Consider the following 21358-nt stretch of genomic DNA (forward strand, 5'->3'; position numbering starts at 1 on the left):
AAATTCATTTTTCAGCTCTTTTACACACCATTTCAATCTTATTTTCTGCTTGTTAATGAGATCTTGTTGGTTGGGGTGGGCACGGCTGCCCAGTATCGCTTGGGTAATTGCACATAATTTTCTCTCTACTAGTGATTTGCATCAGATTCCTTTTTTTTTCCCCTAATTCTTTGCTATTTAAACCCCCTCCTCCTTTTCTCCCTCCTTTTTCCTCCCCCCCCCCAAATCTCATCCTCTCTCTCCTCCCCCTCTTTCTTCCCCTCCCCTTCTCCTGGCCCAGCAAGACTCATTTTGAATGCTTATTATAGGCACAGTGTCTCCAACGAGAAAAAAAGAAGGGAAAAAAAGGAAGCAGACAGAAGGGATCCGTGTCACTGATGGAGGAAGCACTGTCTCACTGGAGCCAGGCACCGGGATGCTGCTCCCCTCTTGCCAGCTACCATCATGTCCTTCCCAAGTGCCAGCTTTCCCCCCTAAAACCAGGGCTCAGCTGGCTCTTCTCATGCTTCTGCCAGGATCAGTGTGCTCCTGACAGGGATTCAGATGATCTCTAATCCCACCCCAATGAAGCTGAGGAAAACATTAGCCCGGACAGTGGAAGAGACTGGAGGGATGATGTCAGGAGAAGCAAAACTGTGCTGCGGCTGTGCAGAGCATGAAGGTCCCTGAGTTTAGAGTTGGAATTTGTAGGCAGAGCCTGGCCTGTGCCTCAAGTGTTGCTCCAGGAACACGATCAAGAAATGGTGATAAACCCAGAAATTGTTTAAAATCTGACTTCAGATTCTGCCATTACCCTGGGAATGATTTTGCTCACGGAGCCAAAAAAGCCACTGAGAGCCCTAAGAAAATTAAAGCAACAAATATGAGATGGTGAACAAGTTTCTCTTGGCTTTTCCTATTCCTGGAATTGTCTTAATCTCTGGGTGATCCTGTGGGTTTGTTAAAAGATTCAGAAGTCTCAGAAATAACATGTTCTGAGAGTACAGGAAACTCCTGACTCGTAACTATACCTCAATGTGTTCTCCAGCCACACAGGGGCCATCTGCAACAAAATAATGACCTTTTCCTTTTGAATGACCCCCTGCAAGACCCCAACATGCTGCAGTGAATGGTCAGATATGTTTAAGATACCTGGAACTAAAAGGGCAGCAGAAATTTTAGGAGGCAAAACAGTGGGCAAAATCCTAAGAACATGAAAACATTTTTAAAGGCAGAAGAGATGAACTAGAGAGGAAAGCAGAATGCACTGTGGTCCTGCTTCTTTCCTGTTTGGAAAGCACCCAGGGAATCTCCCATCATCATAATGGCAGAGAAGCAGTAACAGGTGGCCCTCACTTACTGCTTCATTTCCTCCCACCTCATCCCACACTGTAGCATCCACATTCCTTGAAGGACTGTCAGATGCTGATCAAGATGTAACTGGGCTTGATACTGAGTTTACCATTACACTGAGCTATGTGTCACCAGCCTTATCCCAGCCATGGTGAGGGATTAGCTAGCACGGGTCTGAACTTCAAAACAGATGGATGCAGACTTTGTTCTCACTGCTAGTGGGAAGCATGACCTGGGTAAGGACACCTTGGTGCCTAGCCTTGTTCTAGTTGAGGTTGGTAGGTATTCTCAGATAAACGGAAGAGGATTCCTCTGTAGGATGAAAATGAGTTGGAAACATTTCCAATGGATTAAGGAAATCCCACACTCTTGGTTTATAACCCACTCTTGTGAGAAACGATGAGACAGAAGCTCCAGGGCCAGAAATCACTCTGTATGACTGCTAAGTGGTTACTCACTCTTCATATTTAACTTCACTTTGGGTCTCTATATCCTTGCTAAGTCTTGGCACAGGCATTAACACCAGCCTGGAGGCAGTTACAAGCCACTGAGTCAGCCCAGCTGAATCTGTGACAGCTGCTGCTAACCCACACAGCCTTGGGGAGCAACGGGGACCTCGCTGCTGCATATTCTGGTACCAACCCGCTTGCTGATGATCCGTGACTGCTGCAGCCACCCAGAGCATCCTGACAGATGGAAGGTGACTCATCTGGCTGCAGCTGGCCAGCCTGGGAAGCTGGCTGTCTCCAACAGGCAATGCTCAGAGCAAGATCTCTATCTTACAAAGACTGTCCCAGCACAAAACCAGCACAAATCACTGCTCGGGTCACCCTGAGGTCTCTCACTGAGGTCTAGGAAGGAGTATGACATGAGAGATCATGCTCGGTAGTGGTTTTAAAAGCACATGGGACTACCCTTTTCACAGCCAAGTTGGTGTTCTCATATGAAGCATCACAAAAACCATCATCATGGGATGAAGCAGGTGAAGACAAAAGTTCCCAGCTGCCCTCTCCCTCCTTGGCAGTCTCAGGTCTGGAATAGAGGCAGAATGGCCTCTACACTGGGAAAGCTGCATGGGAATTGCTCTGGGGACCCAGCAGCAGAGCTGGGCAGGACCAAGGCTTTGTGTGCTCCAGGCTGGAACCCCAGCAAGAAACGTGGCCCTTTCCCACGCGAAGGCTGGGCACAACTTGCAGCAGCGTCTGCTCCCTCTGTCAGGAGGGGGGGGGCTACAGCGTGTGTGTGCGTGGGGGGACGGAGCCCGCAGTGGCCAAACGTAATCCCCTTCCCTCTGTTGTGAGAATGGAAATACCACGCTTCTCCTCTAGAATTTCAGCTGCCAGCACCGAGCCCGTCTGGTGGATTCTGGCTGGGACACCCAATCCGGGGTAACTGGATAGCGAGCAGCAGCAAATGCTGGGAGCTCTGGGCCAGGCTGGCCCCCACCTCCTTGTCTAAACTGCAAAGAAATGTCCCTCCTGCTGCTGCTAAGGGCTGAAACCAGAGAACTGTCTGTTTGCAGCTCAGACAAATTGCCATCATTTTAAGTTGCCAATTTTTTTCTATCTCCTGAACTCCCTCCTTCCCTGTAGTTGATATTTACCCCTGCAGAGAGCAACCAGATGCCACCGATAGCTGGACAGGAGGATGAGAGGGTTGAGGCACAACGGGGTTCACCTGTAATGCTGTGGGATGGCTGAAATATGCACAGAGCAACCTGCTCTAGTGGAAGGTGTCCCTGCCCGTGGCAGGGGGTTGGAACTGGATGAGCTTTAAGGTCCCTTCCAACACAAACCAGTCTGGGATTCTATGATAAATCACAAAGAGCACCCCATGTTGAGACCTCACTGAGCTTTTACCCACCCTGCTCCATAAAAGAGGACATTTCTATGAGTTCTCATTCATGCTGTCTGGAGTATTTCTTGCATCCTTCCACTAGGAACAGCAGAGGACTTAGAAAGGCAGGAAGGTAGCAGATAAGTAAACATAAAGCAGTCATAAAATAACCTGGGTTAGCATTTCTATGCACAAAAGAAATAGAAGAATTTATATGCTGATGTCTTGGCCCTCACATGATTAAATGCATTAGGAAAATGGGAATCTCCTCTTCTTGGGGGTGCAAAGCTCTCTTTTCTTCAGGACTGTCAGATAATGTATCCTCTCTTTCCCATACAAACGGCTTACTGGCTCAGGACTCATCTTCCCCTAGCCTGAGCCTGGGGCAGGGTAATTTGGGATAGGGATAAGCATAGATACAGCATTGGTTTGGTCATTTCAATGAGCCTCTGATTTAGTGAGCAGGACTAGTAAGAAGATGATGAAGCTACAGAAATGGAAATTGCATGAGGGACCTGTATATGTCTAGTGCTTGTGCAGCTTATCATGTGGATCTCATCCTTATTCTGTGGTGCTAAATTGCACTTGTGATAATCTGAGTTAATCACGTGCCCTGGACAATCTAACCCGCAGCCTGCCTTTGAATTCCACACTGCCTGCTCCTCTCCTCAACCCACTGCTATTAGAAATCCCTTCATAGAAAGATGTCCCCCTACTTCCCACACAAATGACACTGGTTGAGGCAATATTCAGCCTCATGCCAGTCATCCTTTTACATTTTCCATCTCATGACCATTCAAAGCTACAAGTGGGGGGTTCATACCTTTTCAGAGAGGCTGCAAAATTTCCCTCTTTCCATTGACACTCAATGTCTGTTTTCACACTCCAGAGATCAGAAGTTATTGGACTTTAAAATCTATCTACCTCTCTGACGTCCCCATTTATTGGACTCCTCTCTCAGCAGTTGTAGGCTTTTCATTTCAGATGCCTACCTAATTTCTCCTTGTAGTTTCAAATTATTTTGCCCTTCCCATCTTAAACAGTGTTACTGGCCACTCTGAAACAACTGCTATACAGTGCACTTCACATGTCTCTGTATTTCACAAGTGACTGAGGGCAAAAGCAAAATGCATTTGGTACCTCTCCAGGATGGCAGGCATCACATGAATACAAGTCCTGGCTGTTAATTTTCAGCATTCAGTATGTGCCTTGTTCCACTTAAAAGCAAATGTGTATATGGAAAACAGATTACAGCACACAAACTAAAGAAAAAGGTTAAAGGCTCTATCTAATGACGTGACAGAAAATTAGAATCCTTATCCCAGGATAGTGATGGAGTGGGCTGTTATATCCTTAGGTGGTGTTATATCCTGGGATCTCCACTGACTCCAGTGCAGCTCACCAGCTGAGAACATAAGTCTACTCCCATAGCACACACATAGCAGAAGCTCTGCTCTCCTAGACCTGCTGCTGATGGAGGCTTTAACCTCTCTACACTGCTGAGGTTTGCTTCTCTGTCACACCACCACCGAAAACCCACACAGGTATCTGGCAGAAGTTGGATCAAACCTGGGACTGGCCACTTCCAGAGGTGGCTGCACTGAGACTTGGAGCACAGAGTCCAGACTCAGCTCATGGGTGCTCTGAGCTCAGGCAGGGGTTTTAAAATCAAGGGTGTGCTTTATCTTTCCTCCTTTAAAGCTTACCTACACCTCTTACTGTGACCTTGTGGAAAGCATTAGCAGAACTGTTTGCATGGCAGTTAGTTTCTCAAGGCTAAATCCCAGACCTACATCCCTGTGTTTTGAGGAAGCTCAGATCCATGGAGCTTTCATGTTCCACCCAGACTTGGACAAGCTGGTTCAGCTAATCTCTAAATCAGTCACCCACAAATCATGGATTACTTCTAAAGAGAGCCTGAAGAAAGTAACTAAGACCATCAAGGCTAAAACCCACCATGGAAGGGCCCACACCTGCACTGGAATTTTTCTGGAACACCAATGCTCTTGGTCCTGGTGATTCCAGTGTGCTAACTTGAATGTGGGAGCTAACAGGATACAAGTACTCTGGCAGTACAGTGCTGAGCTCAGGATAGAGATACTGCAACAAACAAATTAACTCCTTGCTTTAACCAGGCTGCCTCCACGAGTTCATGACAATAACTCCCTTGTTAACCATAATACTCTGTGATAGCCTGAAGCCTGCCCCGCTCTCAGAGGATCTGAACCAGCCAAATACTGTCAGCCAAAGAAAGAGAATGGAAGCGGGTCACATACCTGTGGAGAGAGGCCATTGCTAACAGGATTCATGTGGTTGGCAGGAGCTGCAGCATTCATGAAGCTGTCTGAGTAGCTGGAGAAGCTGTGTCGGGCCCCATAGGCAGAGCCAGTGTCGGCAGCGGCGGCTGCAGCAAGTCCTCCCTGGTGCATGGTGGATGGTGGCAGGGGCTGGGGTCTGTGTACTGTGCTTCCCCCATCTGCAGAGAGAAATGGGGAAGAAGCTGTAAATTCCTTCATAAAGGCCAAAGCCAAGTGGAATCAGCAATACTCCTTCCACTGAACCCCAGTATGGAGTTTTACCCAGAACGAGGGATCGCCTATGTGATACCTTATAGTGATGTGCTCATCATTTCAAAGCTGAGCAGAACAACTACAGTCATGAGACACATTGATACAGCAGAAAGGACCATGAAGCAGAGGAGAAAACTGTGGAGTTTCCATTGACTAGAGGAAAAACCTGGTCATCCCAACTCAAGGAAAACCACCTGTGTGTTACAAGAGCCTCAATGGGATGTCATGAATCAGGGAAGGGATGATGGGATGATATAGGGCTAGAGAGGAGGAGCAGTGCAGGCGAATGGGTGCTCACCTTGGGAAATGGTGGTTGTTGGGTAGGTGGAGTCTGGCAGCTGGTACGGAGGGAGGGCTGGCATTCCTGTCGGTGGGAATCCCCCCGGCAGCAGGTGGTTGAAAGCTGCAAGCTGGTTCGCTCCCGCCTGCTTGCGCCATCTCGCTCTTCGGTTGCTGAACCACACCTGATGGGGAGAGGAAAGGCCACGTGTGACTTGCTCTGAGCTGCTGATCCACCTCACCTGGGCTGCTGATGGAAACGCAGCCTGAATGACAGCACTGGCCACAAATAGCTTCAAGTTCCTGCCTGACACAGACGTTGTGAGAAGCCATCTCTGATCCTCAGGTTCCTTCCTCCCAAATGAAGGCTGAGAAAGTTGGGGCTGTTCAGCCTGGAGAAGAGAAGCTGCGTGGAGACCTCAGAGCAGCTTCCAGTGTCTGAAGGGGGCTACAAGGATGCTGGATAGGGACCTTCATCAGGAACTGTAGTGATAGGACAAGGGGTGATGGGTTCAAACTGAAACAGGGCAAGTTCAGGTTGGAGATAAGGCAGAAGCTCTTCCCTGTGAGGGTGCTGAGGCGCTGGCACAGGTGCCCAGAGAAGCTGTGGCTGCCCCATCCCTGGCAGTGTTCAAGGCCAGGTTGGACACAGGGGCTTGGAGCAACCTGCTCTAGTGGAAGGTGTCCCTGCCCGTGGCAGGGGGTTAGAACTGGATGATCTCAAGGTCCTTTCCAACCCAAACCAGTCTATGATTCTATGACAATGCTACTACCACCCTGCCTCCTGGGTGAGGATACTTGCATTTAGAATTGATAAAGATAGTCCTCAGAGCGTGGAAGCATGTATTAGCAGTAGGGTGAGATGAAGAGGAATAATTTAGCTTGTGTATTATTCCAAGAGAGTCCGGAGTAAATAGATGCATTGCTACCACCTGGCCATTCTGCCTTGTTATCTGACAACTATGTGAATTATGCTGAAGGATTAAGCACCATAATAGCAACACGGCTGCTCTGTTAGGAGGGATAAATAGACAGATTAGCATCATGGTTTCAGTGTTAGACAAGCTAAATAGATAGAACCAGACCGGAGGGAATACAAGGGTTTCTCAGCTTCTCTCTACTGCAGCAAATCACTGTTGTCTGTATGCTAAGACATGCTCTCCTTGCAAGAGGCACTGCAGTGTGAGCTAGGATTGTACTGCAGCCAAATTAAATCTCTGTGCATTAAAATAAACCCAGTATTAATGCATGATAAACCCACGATTAATGCACATGCAAAGCTGGGTTCACGTTTCCTACAGTGCTAGTTTACCTGTAAGATTCAAGGGGAGATTTTCCTAAATGCATTTGTCTGTCCTGATGTGTTTTATCATGGGCAATCTCCCTTCTGCATAGTGGAAAGGGCTTCTCAAGCTGTCTCTTGGGTTTGGTTTACTTCATTTAATCAGAGAGGCTCTCAGGCCCCATCCCTGTTTGGGGTTCAGAAGTATGCGGATAAGCTTTCAAGCCAGATGAGAATGCAGCTGCTGGACTTCGTGAGGCCTAAAGGTCTAGAAAACACGATTAAATTTCACAGCAATGGAGCAAAAATCAAGAGTGTAAAGTTTTCGGGGGGGAAAATCCTCCATCAGGCTTCCAAGCTGCTCAATGTCAGATCAGAAGCTGGGGTTACAAGGGTTTGAGTCCAAACTGTCCCCATATCTTGTGAAGCAAACCAAAGCTCCCTTCCCTAGAGCGAGCAGAACCTTAGTCCAATGTGCCTTGCACTTCAGACATGATCCCAATCTCGAAGTGGGTATCTCTGACCTTTAAATTGAGTCCCCCTATAGATGTCACTTACTTGGTTTGCCTTTTTCTTACTGGCACTTGTGGGTACATCTAATTCACAAGGCAGCATGTTTTCACTGAGAGCTGCTTATTTAACTGAGTGTTGGCTCTTGGTCCACATGCACTGCAGTGGTTCTTGCTACAAAACTAAACATACGCTGAGCTTCACACACAGTGAGGCTCTTCAGATCAGTGTATTGTTGCTCTTTCTCCTCATCTATGTGGAAACAGTTTGATTAAAAGCTGCTAATGATAGCTGTGTGTGAGCTGGTGCTGGCTAGGAAGGACTTAGTCCTTCATGCTGTTATTTACATCCATTGTACAGGGAAAACCCAGTTTTCTTCGGAAGAGTTGGTCTAAAATAAGCCTCCTGAAATGTAGACAGTGCTGATGTCAGGTCCTTGGCACCAAATGTGTCGTTTTACAGACCTGTTCCTACTGCACTGAACTACTGGCTGAAGCAGCAGAACCTCTTAGCACCTTCCAAAAGGTTGACAGAAATGGGTCAGCTTACATCCGATCTGCATTGATCAACAAAGTCCATGCAGGTCAGAATCCCTGTGTCCATTTTTGGCACCAGAAGTCGCTAGCAAAATCTAGGACAGAGTTAAGGAGAGAGAAATGAATGAACATTAAGGTCTGTAGCACTTCACAACTCTTTTATACAGTCCAATCCATGGCACAGTTTCTAGGAGCTATACAAATGGATAAATAACCTTTTGTTTGCCCTGGTCATGCAAAGAGGACCTGTCCTTTCCTGTCCTTTCCTCATGCATGTACGTGTAACCCATGTCTTGAATTAAGGGCATGGAACTTGGCTCCTCCTCTTTGCAGGTAGGGGCATAAACCCTTAATATTTCTGTTAGCTGAACATAAGGAGAGAAATAAACCTCTCTTCAGAGGAAGAGGCCTGGTCCCAGGCTGGAAGAGCTTCCACTTCAAAAAAGAGATCTCAGTGCTGAGAAGAGCCTAGAAAAACCAAAATACCTGAAGGGCAAACATAAGCAAACAGCTCTGAATCCAGACAGGGAAAGGGAAATCCAACTCCAAGAATGTAAAAGCCACTCAGTGATTTCTGACACTTTCTCAACATCACAAAGGGTGGGAAAGTTCCTTTTTTATAACCAAGAGCCAGATGCTGGCAAATCCACTCGGGATTAGAAGTTCAGACACAGCATGTGGAGTGAGATGGGCTGGTACAGGACACGTTTCTCTGGCACCATCCCCACCATGCCTGTGGTGGTTTGTCAGTTGGCTTGGCTAACACATGATCAAAACACAACTTGGCAAAACAAAACTTGTGCTGTCTTAGGTTACACCATGTGAGGTTATTGTTGTCCCTGCACCACCACACGTGTTTGCAGCCGTTGGTCAGAACCTGTGTGTACAGCTCCTCCTGTCTTGCTTCTCCACAGCCAGTGAAGAGGATGTAGTTCCTTTGGTTTTTAAGGGGGATAAAAGGATACTCTGGATCCTTTTACAACAGGGTAGAGTCAGCCAAAAAGGTCTGTGAATGGGCTGTTCTTGGGGTGTCTTGCTTACTTTGGTCTACAATGGGCTTTCAGGAAAGCTAACTTTCAGAAGAGTGGACTATCACCAGAGAAAGTTCTTACCTACGCTACAGGCTCCTTTTGGGACTTGAGGATTGCATTTCTCATTTAAAATCAGTGGAAACATTGCTGCATTCAACTCATTTGGGTCCTTACACAAGCCATGCATCAGATCATCACCTTTAAATTGAGGATAAAACCCACATTTTCTTACATCTTAGCTTATTTCAACAACCAGCCACCTGAGATAGAGGCTCTTTCTAACTGCCAGTAGGCACCATACCTGGCACAGCAAGAGCTCCTTCTTAGCTAGAGCATCAGAGCAAAACAAGTAAGAAATGATAATAATAGTAAACACACATGCACCAAATGAGATTCACAACTACATGCTTAAAAGCAGTGCTTCCTACCAGAGCCTACCTGGAGAATCCAGCCACAAATACACTGAAACCTTCCACAAAGCAATTGATAGGATTTCTCTTCCCGTGCAGAGGAAGGGACATTTCATGGCCCAAACAGGTTGATTCTGGCCCTTATTTATAACCCACAGTAAAAAAAAAGACCATCCATTCCAGCAAATGACGTTAGCAATTCTTTCCTTTCCCCTGCCTTAAAGGTGGCTCAGGCCTTTATGCTTATAAATCATTTTATTGGTAGTTAAAATAGAGAGGCTGGAGCATGGAGCTGAAAGGCGAGGTGCACTTCAAAGGGAACCTGCTTTCATTTCCCAACAGTTAAGGTTTTATCAGCCACTAAAGATTCCCCCTGCCAGAGGATCCTGTTACACCATGTTAAGCCTGGGGTGAAGGCTACGGCTGCTAAACCCACACTGGTGGGAAGAAGATGAGGAAGAGGAGGAAGATTTGAAGCTGCTGGTGTGTCTGTGGAGACACTCTAGAGGCTGCTGGGGCTGGATTGCATGACTGGAGTTCTATGCTAGGACAAATGTAGGGAAAAGGGTTGTGTGAAGAACCCGACAGCATTAAAAACAACATGCCAGAAACCTCTTTTCTCTCAAAAAGACAAGTTCTGGGTGATCATTTGTTCATTGCAAAGAGGTCCTGCACTGTGTAAACATGCTGCTTTCCAAGGGCATGGAAGTATAATGTAGGCCACTGAAGACAACAGTTTGTACCTGCTAGAGACATTTGGGGCTTTTGTCCCTGTGAATTGTCTTCCAAAGGATGTATTCGCTAGACAGGAGATGTTACAGAAACTGCTTCAGGGGAAGCAGAGAGATACAGGAATGTCCTCATGGAAAATAACTTGGAAGAAGATATCCAAGCAGGTTCTTCATGTTCTAGTCATGCCCAGGGTCCAGGTAAGATCAGAATCCCTCACTGTGCCACGTGCACCTTGTGCAGTAAGTGAATATGCTGCTCCTGAATGCTAGATGCTCACTGCAGAGTACCACTCAATCTGTTACCTTCCCCATTCCCTTCACAGATGGGAGAGGGAGGCACGGCGGGACTAAGAAACCTCTCCAATCCATCACTGTCTGCCTTGCAGAACCAGCTGATCTCACCAGAGCCCATCCTCCCGGCCAGGCTGGGTTTGGGGCAAAGGTTAGAACTGGTTCTTATTTAACCTGAACGCCTGCACCCAACCCTGCCAGGCCCGAGATGTCCCAGACACTTGTTGTCAACCACTGGAGAAGGGCTGCAGAGGCAGCTGCCTGCCAGGATGGGGCTGGACTGAATTATCCCTGCAGCCGCCCAGATATGGGTCAGCTCCCACAATTTGTCAGACAAGGAGAGGAAAGGAAGGTCAAAAGAGGCTCCTGTGGGAAAGAAAGCCTGTTGTGTTCCTGCTCAGCCTAATCAGGACTTGATGTTGGAGAAAGATAGATGGGATAAATGAGCTCCTAAATGGAAACAGGGATGGGAAAGCCAAGTTGTGCCTTTGCTCTCCAGTAGAATGGAAGAGATGCAACATGTGTTTGCTTTCACAGGCCCAAGAGGGTACAGGAACCAGGTGGAAAAGAGTCATGTGGGCATTTATGGCCCAAGCACACCAACAAAATTCCACCAAGTCAGATGAAGTCCCTTTCCAGGTTGCATAGAGGTGACTCTGCTGGATCAGGTCCTGTCCAGGTTCTCCTATGAACAGGAGCAGATCCCTGCAGTGCCTTGCTTTGCCCACACTAGTCATTGATACTGCAAATCCTGGGTTTCCCAGGCAGCTGATGCAGAAGGCTTTTAGAGAGGAACTCCAGCAGCAACAGTGATGAGAGATCAGGGATAGTTACCTGGTGCTGAGAGTCAGCCCTCGCAGGCTGGAAAGGGTTGAGATGTTACAGTGAGACGGGATCCTGTGAGTCCCAGGGAAGAACTTCTGCCTTATATCTAACCTGAACATCCCCTCTTTGAGTTTGAATCCATCACCCTTTGTCCTATCGCTACACTCCCTGATGAAGCATCATCATTCAGGCTACTGAGATAATTCATTACAGAACGAGAAGAAAAGCCCAAGAGAGTGCAGAGATTTTAGGCACATGGATTTTTGTCTGTGTGTAGGGATATAGCTGTATCTAGTATCACTTTGGTTCAGTGCCTAAAAAGCTGAGCCTCTGTCACTTGTGGGCAAGATGGTTAAGATAAATATTAAAGAAGGTTAGTGGAGCAGAACAAATGACTCTTTACAAACGAGATTATCCAATGAATTTAGCCTATATTTCTCCTGGCATAGTCCAGTTCCTGAAGGTGTTAGCTATTTATAACAGTCTATTTAGGTTGGATATAAGGAAGTTCTTCCCTGTGAGGGTGCTGAGGCGCTGGCACAGACTTTTCCCAGAGAAGCTGTGGCTGCCCCATCCCTGGCAGTGTTCAAGGCCAGGTTGGACACAGGGGCTTGGAGCAACCTGCTCTAGTGGAAGGTGTCCCTGCCCGTGGCAGGGGCTTGGAACTGGATGAGCTTTAAGATCCCTTCAACACAAACCAGGCTGGGATTCTAATGAAGAATTTCAATACAGTTTGTGGTATGTGGATTTTTTATGCAAACCACTTTTGTTTTTCAAACAAACCCTTGCTAGCAGTGAAATATTTCCTTGTGACGTTTATTACTCTTGCAATATTCTTTCTAATCTTGGAATTAATGTCACAAACACTTCCTCAACCAAAAGGTCATCTCTATCTTTAAATGCTCATCCCAGTATGAACATTTTGTGAGTATGAATTTTATACTGTGGTCAGGGAAGCAGGAAGCAGCAGAAATGGGATAGATCTGTCCACTGTCTCACTGAGACACCCGAAGCCCAGGTTTGACCTCATGGCTTCACAGCTCCAAGCCCAATCCTGCCCAGTGATGCAGCTTCACCACTTACTGTAAGTTAATAATACCTATAAATTAAAAATTGTTATCATTGAATGAAATTACTATTGGATCCTGAATGATTGTTTGCAAAGGTTGCATTTTCCAGCTCTGCGTTTTACAAACTGTGTTTCTCAGGGATTCTTTGAGTTGTCAGAGAGTAAATTCTGTTAAATTTAAAATAAACCCTCTGTTTTACTTATCTGTATAGCTCTTTATACGCCCTGTGTCTGAGGATGAATGGGGCTTGTGGAAGCTGAAGGACATGAGGATCTGTTCACTGCGGTCAGAAAACAGCTGTATTTTATGAAGTGCTTTCTCTCCACTTGAACACTTGCTTCTTAGAAGGCCAAATCTTAATGGTGTTCGAGTTGCATACAAACATTTCAGACCAGGCTTTGATGTTCACACCTCATGGAGGTGAATGAGATGTTGGAGAGTAGGTTTCCTGCTGCTATTGTTTAGCCAGAGAGAGGCCAGGCTTAAGAGCAAACCAGCAGCACACAGATTCCCACTATCAAGATTTTCTTTGCAAAAGTAAAAGCTGTGAGCTTTTAAAAACAGCTTAAGCACTATGAGAAGTGGCTCAAAGATTAAAACACCCTGGTAAACCCTCCTCCTGATTCTTATAAATCTTTTCCCATTGTTGGCCAAACAGAATCTCTTTAATTGGTGTCCCAGTAAACAGAAAGCCTCCTTAGCTGGGGAGATGGAGAACAGGTCAGTGCCACGCGTGCTGGCTGCTCACTTACCGGGCACACACAGAAGCAGAGGTTCAGCACAGGGCACACGAGCAAAGCGTATGAGAAATATTTAGGTCCATACCCTCGTTGGACTGGAAATTTTGTTATAAAGGTTCTCCTCATAAAACCTCTGGGAGGCCCTATTTGTTTTGAATACAATGGGACAGACACTGTGCTGCTATAAATCAGTGCAACTTCACTGACTTCCATTTAGGCCAGCTGAGAGCGCAGTGTTCCACACAACTGCTCCAGCCCACGAGCTGGGATCTCGTTCATTGCTTTGGCCTCTGGGCCCTCTGTCCTTTGTAAGAAAATCCAATCGTTAGCACATTGTTTAGGGGATCCCTTTTGCAGGCTGCGAGCATGAGGCTGTAGTTCTGCTCCTGGCTCCAAAGCAGAATATGACAGATAATCAAAAGAAAAGTCAGTTCCAGGGTTTGCATCTCAACACAGAAATCCACAATTTTAACTAAAAATCAGGGTTTACTGAGCAGAATGGATTCCTCCGGCTGCAGAAGCCAACAAGTTGGAAGGAGCACTCCCTGCCATGAATTTCTCCCTTTGTTTCATACAGATTCCCCGCCCTACACATACAAACCAATCTTGTCAAATTATGCTTCAAGTCCTGAAGTTGATATTCATTCCTGTTGATTCGCACCAATGCTTTGCCAGAAGGACTGCAGGATTAGGCTTATCATTTTCATCTGCACTGAAGTATAATATACTTAACGGAATAGCGCTGACTGTCTCCAGCAGGATGCCCTCAGGCTTACAGAGCTCGGACTGTGTCCTCTGTCAGTGGGACATTTCTATTTTCAAGGGGGCTGGTTACTGTAATTCTACTACGAATACCAAAAGTGCTGATGCTTTTCTAAGCCAACCCTTAGATACAGACATAGGACGTGCTTGCAATTTAAAGAGATCATCTCTGGCTTTTCCAAAGTTCAGGTGGAAAAAGACTTGCTGCTGCAGTTTGGATACCTGATGATTTACTTTACAGTTTGGTTTTGTTGATTTTTATGTGACTTGTAGGTGGAATGAGGGCTTATTTGGAGCATATTAGCTGGGGTATTGGCTGCTTCTGTGGGAACCTATATCCAAGGTCTATTTGTGGTGTGCAAACGTCCCAGTGATTTGAGATCGTGGTGCTGACCTGAGGATAGTTGGGGTGTATGCACTGCTTTGTTTTACCTCATATTCCTTTCTGCTGGTATTGTTCAGGTAAAAACCAGATACTCTTTCATCCAATTGCATTTCTGCTTCTAATTCAGGCTGAAGAGATGTGAAAGAACAGCAGCAACGCTGCGAAACATCAAGCATTCACTAAGCAAACAGTAAGCAACGTTACAAGACTGCAGCCGACCGACCTCATTCATTAGCAACACCCTTCTCCAGCCAGATCTCCATGAGATATGAGGGGGAAGCAGCTGGACCCTCCTCACCATCTCGGCTTCATCCAGCCCTCGCTGGCATTACCTTGCAGCGCCGCTTCTCCAAAGCCGGCTGGAACAGCGCACTACCCGCGGGCCGACCTCTCCCGGGAGCCGGCTGCTGCTCGGCACCGCACCGCTGCTGCCCCGACGTGCCTGGGCACACGCAGCGGCAGCACCGCGGCCGTTCTCACGGCCCGGCTGTGCCAGGGGCTGTTCTTGCCGTCTATGTGGACGCTCCGGTGTGCGAGAGCGCGGCTGGCCCCGCGCCGTGCAACACCAGCGTGCCAAGCCAGGCTGTGCCAACGGGAGCCCCGGCTCCTCCGCAAAGCCCCTCGGTGCCCCGGTGCTGCCAGAACCGCAGGGCAGCTGTTGTGTCCTAACCTCCTCGCAGCCCTCTGCACAGCAAATGCAAACTAGTGGGACCCTCAGGAAGAAAGAAAACATTCCCAGCTGACCTTTAAGGGAGGGGGATTGCCTCGGAAAAGCCACTTTGGATACACCTCCAAGAGTTTGGGAAGCAAAACCCCAAGCAAACAGCATCGGGTTCCAGCAGCTTTGCATGGCTCCAGTTGATGCCCAGAGCTGGGGAGACCTGCTAATCACTGTATTGTCCCTTTCTATATCTTCAACAAGCACCGTATCAGGGAACGGGGTAGACCTCTGAGCACAGTGACAGAGCACTGGGGTCCCCCCTAGCACACAGCAGAGAGACGGGAGAAGTTCCTGAGAAATCCCTGTATTTCTGGAACCTAGAGTGCAGAATGCTGCTGTAAACGGTGCTTTTCAGCTGCTTTGCACTGACAACAGAATTGCTTTGTGAAAAATCTCAAGGAAAATGGAATGGAATTTCTTTGCTGGTACTCCATTTGGCATGTCTGATCTAGAACATGGCTGTTTGCTTACTACAGTTTGAAACTGTGTCAGAAAATACAGATTATCTGACTAGCCCAGAAATGCACCGAGATTTCAGAGCCAGAATTGCTCTGAGGCTTTTTATTAAATGAAACAGCCATTTTCTCCCAGGCAGAAATCACAATGGTATCCATCATAAAAATGATCAATAAAGCACTGGCTTGCGACTCCTGCTGTCTGGTTTAATTTTGTTATTGAAATAAAGGTTTCTCAGTGCATGGAATTTCCTGGGGATTAATAATAACAGACATCAGCATCACAACATACCCACCTCTTTGAGCTTCTTCTTTCTTTCCAGAGAGCACCCACTGCCCAGACCATAGGAACCAGGATTAACGTACTTGCTGGTGGTACTCACGCCTGGGGTACGACCATCTCAATCATCTGTAAGTGATGCTGAGAAGCAAAAGCTGCCATCTGTTTTTTGGGAATGACTTTGGTCATTCTAGCTTTCAAAAAGCTTTCTAGGAAAGCTTTTTGAGATAATACTTTAGAGCCTGCCACATCTGACTCATTACAAGAGCAGGAAAAAGGGATATTGGCTGCTCACGTGGGAACCTGCGACTAAGGTCTATCTGTGGTGCGCAAATATCCCAGTGGTGGTGCTGACCTCAGGATAGTTTGGCCATATGCACTGCTCTGTTTTACCTTCTATTTCTTTCTGTTGGTATTGTTCAAGTAAAAACCAGAAATAAGCACAGAGGTTTGTTGGATCTAGCCTTAAAAATGCAACCCATTTGGGCAAACAGATCCACAAATGGGATTGTTTAGGAGACGGGTTAGTTCTGACTTCCTAAATGATGTACGTGGTTGTCTCTTTTGACATTAGCATTGCTTTGAGAAGAAGTCATTTCTACACCTGAATTTCCTGGCAAAACCATTTTGTTATTGAAAAACACTGTACTGACAAAGCTAAACTGTTTGTGAGAAAAGGGCTGTTCTGGAAAACATCCCTTCTCTAGGAATGCCAGGGAGGAAAGGCAGAATTATCACAGAATCCCACTTAGGGGTATTTTCCCATATAAAAACTTTGACATCATCAGTTAGATAATTGCAAAACCTGGTGTAAAACCCCAAAATACCTTCAAGATCAAAGGCGAAGCATCCATTAAATTAGCTGAGTGAATTGTTTAGCTGTTAGACTTCATTTTTAAACCCATGAACGCTTGGCATTCAGCAGCTTGTTTTCTGGAAGGGTGGAAAAGGGAACTTGTGGATGGGCAAGAATTTGTTCAGTGCTGGACAATTAGTGTGGACACATGAGTCAAGACATTGCCTTGCACAAAAACAAGGCAGTGGGAATTTCCACCCGTGGCCTTGCTGGGCATGGGTTTGGCACCACAATCCTGATCCATCCGGCAGCCTTGGCTCTGGTTATACTCAATTTGGGATTAACCTTTTAATGGCTCATACCTTTGGGTGTGTTGAAGTCTGAATGTTGGAATCCTGTGTCTCAACCACACAACCACTGCAGTGACCTTGCAAAAATGTCACTCACCACCCTGTGATCTTCCTAGCAGATGAGAAAGCGGAGCTTGGAGCTGCTCCCCACCACCACCCCCTCTTGTTGTGCAGCTTGGGAATTTTATTAGCTGTCAACGTGTCAAACTTCCACTTAGCTGGGCAGCTGCGTGAGCAGCCAGCCTCTGAGGCCTGCCAGTAAAGTTTAACAGAGCTATCAGCCTTTCACATGGAAGAGATTATGGTACATGAATGTTCAGGTATCAGAGAGAACGAATGAGACTGAGGTAAGTTCACCTTTCACGTGGTAGAGCAAAGAGAGGTGAGGAGGAGAAAGAAGCAAAGAGATAGCCAGGCCTGCTTGTTTCTGTTCAGTGCTTGTACAGCGATTATCAAAATGGGATTCAAGTGCAGGGATGTTGTGTATATAGGATCATAGAATCATAGAATGGTTTGGGTTGAAAAGGACCTTAAGTTAATCTAGTTCCATCCTCCTGCTATACACAGGGACACTTCACCCTAGACCATGTCATCCAAGGCTCTGTCCAACGTGGCCCTGAACACTGCCAGGGATGGAGCATTTACCATTTCTTTGGGCACCCTGTTCCACTGCCTCACCATCCTACACAGCAAGAAAGGACACAGTAAGAAAGGCTGATAGCAACACCTGAACTGTGATTCAGAGACCTGGATGTGATCTGGGGATTGCTCAGCCACGGCTGCACAGCAGAGAGGGTGCACTGAGATCCAGAAGCTGGATGAAGCAATGACCAGACCCTGAAGGCTGCTCTTGAGTCTCTTTTGTAACACTTTTCATATGTCTGCCTCCCATTTTACATGTTAACATGATGAGCTTTTGGGGATGGGATAGATGGGGAGATGCTGGCATGGCCCTTAACACCCAGACACATCTCAGCTGGCCCTACTGTTATATTACAGCCATCCTTAATCCGAAGCACGTCTCTTGGCCTCAAAAACTCCGTTGAGACAGCAGGAAGACTATAAGGTGGCAGAAGATTCCCTGCTGGATAGCTACATGTGTGGATGTGTGTGTGGGGAGGCCTTTTTCTCTTTTTCCACAAGAACTTGATTGACTAATGTTTGTAGATCCTGAGAGCCAGTAAAAGATCTGCTCTGATATCCAGAAAATTTTACAAGGGGCGGCAGGCTTAAAAGTGGTGGGAAGAAGCTGACTCTGCCAGGATGTTGGAATGAGAAAGCCATCAGGAATGTGCCTCGGAGAACAGCTGCTACTAGAGCCCTGGCAGGAACCTCCACGCAAGCTGCCTGGGAGCAAACAGGGGGATTCGAGGATCACAGCTTGAGACAAGGGAAAGGTTATCTTTATTTATTGATTGAGTTTTCCCTTGCTCTGCTTTCACCTCCCTCCTTTCCAGGGTCAGAGTGCCCTGGAACAGAGAACCTACCTCTGGTTTGTGTACACCCTGGCACTTCAGGGCTTTTCCCTCCTCCCCAGCATGCCCTCATCAATGCAGGTTTCTCTCACCTCATAAAAAGGTCTCACCTAAACTCTGTCTTCCTTTGGAAACTCCTTATTTTTTGTCTGTTTGCCACAGAAACATCTACCTTTATCCTTCCTCCTTAACATCTTACGTCCATCTACACAAGTAAGAGCAATGAGAAACAGAATATGCAAACAAAAATGGGGGAATTCACACATTCCAACTTTTGGTAATTTAGTCACCTCAATTAGCTCCTTTCCCAGGCTCCATCTATCTATGGACCTCCCTGGCTAGCAAATTAACACTATTAGTGCTGAACACTGACATGGTCTTCTGGATGAGATCAAAACTAGAACCAGTTTAAAGTCTGCTAGGTTTCCTTCTCGCAGTCTCCATAGCCACATCTTGAGGGATGCTGGAGTCAGGAAAAGCCAGTACTTCTCAAGAGAAAGCTGGAGGGAGGTGAGTGAGCACCCACTGCAGTGCTGTGACTTCTTTGGGAAAGGCAGCTAATGGGAAAAGCCTTTAACCAGTGAACATCCCAGGTGTGGGGAGGGAAATGGCCATTCCCAGACAGCTGGGAGAAAAGAGCAACAACTTTTGGTGGCTTTGGCTTCGGAGTGAGCACATCAAGCTCATTACCCTGAAAAGCACAGGAGGAAAACCAGCCTGTTTTGGTTTGGAGGAGCTGGTTAGTGACTGACTGTTGTCCTGTCACAAACCTCTTTTCTCTCCTCTCCCAGTGCCTGCAGTTCAACTCTCTGCTGCCTGCACGGAGACCCTGTGCTCAGCCTGAAACCCAATCGCACTGGCCACACGGAGGACGGACTGCTGGGGTCTCCATTTCACTTCTTTAACCCAGCACAATCCCCAATCCCTCCCCCTTTCCTTCCCTTTCCCCAAGGGACTCTATTATACCCCCCGATCTGTTCACACTACTTATCCCTCTGCGTGTTTGCACACACTGCTGACCCAGCCTTTATCTGGAAGACATAAGGGTCTCTGTGTGGAGTTCCCACAAGGGCTATTAATCGTGTAGATGTCAGAGTCCCCCGGCTCCAAACCCTCCCCCTTCCTGCTCCTCCCCTCTTCTTCCCTCCCTCCTCCCCCCCCCCCCCTTTTTGTGCTCTCTGGAGATCAAGGAGGAGAAAAGAAGTTTGATGAAAATTCACACACACAACTTGCAAACTGTGCAAAATCTGAGCTGCTCCCCTGGGCAAGGCTGCAAAATGGTGTGATTTCTCCTAAAACACCAAACACAAACATCCACACACATTGCTTCCTCCTAGGCAAATGGAGGAATTTCCTCCAACAGAAAACAGAGAGCTCAACGCCTTGCCAAGGGAGGGAAAGTTTGCCTCCTGGTCCCAACCTGGATGGAAACCCTCCAGCTGGTACCATTACAACAGGCCAAATCCAAATGGCATATCTGCAAATCCATGGGAACGTGGGAATGTGCAGAGCTGGATTGAAGTCTCAGATCCTTGTGGATGTGGCTCTAGAGAAGCAGCGCGTTCATGTTACCGCCTTTCAACACCCTCAGCATTACCATCTCCTTCCCTAAGGTAAACAAGAAGCTGTGCCACCAGGCAGACTTGCTCCAGGCCTTACCTGAACTCGGGCCTCGGTGAGCTTGGTTCTCTGAGCTAGCTCCTCCCGTGTGTAGATGTCTGGGTAGTGGGTTCTCTCAAAGGCCTTCTCCAGCTCCTCCAGCTGCTCAGCGGTGAAAGTGGTTCGGCTGCGGCGTTGCTTGCGCTTCAAAGGCAGGTCTGGTTCAGATTCAACATCAGAGCCTTCATCCAGCCTGTTACCTGGGGGGGAAGAAGCAGGAGATGAGGTTTCCATGGTTAAACACCACATGGAGAAAGGCAGTTGGAAGAGTTAAGCAGCCCAGCAAAGTAATCTCAGTTCTACTGTGGTGGTGTAACAAATGCCAGTTTACTGTGGTGGCGTCCATCGAAGGAACACATCTACAAGTTTTATGCTTGTATTTCTGTGTGAATAACTATAGCTGGGATAAGTAAGCCCCGTTCTGCTCTATTTTTTCTTGTTTCTGGAGATGAAGACACCACATTGGTATTCATCCAGTGTACAGTCAAACCCAGTGGATTTGAGAGGGGCCACACCAAGAACAGCATTAGCTGGGACTCCAGTGTTTGCCAGGGGGCCTCTCATGGAGCAAAGCTTGGGTTTCAAAGATGTGAGGCTCTCGGCTCCCTGCTGTGCAGATGTTGATCTATGGAGGATCTCAGCCAGGCCAAAACTTTATGTCTGCCTCCAGGACAGTGAAAAATGTGCCACTGGTTCATGGCAGCAGAGAAGGAAGAATGTGATACATGAAGCCTTTTAGCTAGGTGAGAGAGGTGGCCTCGGTCACCTTTTCCTTCTCTCTCATGAAAAGAGGAGACTCATTAAATGTGCACTTATTTCTTTTCCCTACCAGGCTTGACTGTGTCTTTCAGAGGCAGACTGAGAGCCAGAATGTGCTTAAACACTGTGCTCAGAGAGAAGTAAGTTTTGCTTTGGGGTAAACCTTTGCTAATTCAGGATTAAAGCTGGATTTGTGAGCTCTTCTTGATGAACAAGTTCCCTAAAGTCACTAATAGTGTTTTCAAACCCTCTCTTTTGCCTTTCTCTATACTA

At 47.1% G+C, this 21358-nt stretch overlaps 1 protein-coding gene across 4 annotated transcripts in view; it reads right to left on the bottom strand.

The window, feature by feature from the left end:
- The window catches only part of PAX7 (paired box 7), a 99556-nt gene that overhangs the window by 31096 nt on the left and 47102 nt on the right, over nt 1-21358 (bottom strand). For all 4 annotated transcript variants that reach the window (XM_030507710.1, XM_030507711.1, XM_030507707.1 and 1 more), the window contains exons 5-7: nt 20327-20526; nt 6037-6202; nt 5445-5644 (exon numbers count right to left, since the gene is read on the bottom strand). In XM_030507710.1, coding sequence (XP_030363570.1) covers nt 5445-5644; nt 6037-6202; nt 20327-20526 — 566 coding nt within the window. The remainder of the gene's footprint in view (nt 1-5444; nt 5645-6036; nt 6203-20326; nt 20527-21358) is intronic.

The sequence above is a fragment of the Strigops habroptila genome, chromosome 16, assembly GCF_004027225.2.
Source record: "Strigops habroptila isolate Jane chromosome 16, bStrHab1.2.pri, whole genome shotgun sequence".
Taxonomy (NCBI): Eukaryota; Metazoa; Chordata; class Aves; order Psittaciformes; family Psittacidae; genus Strigops; species Strigops habroptila.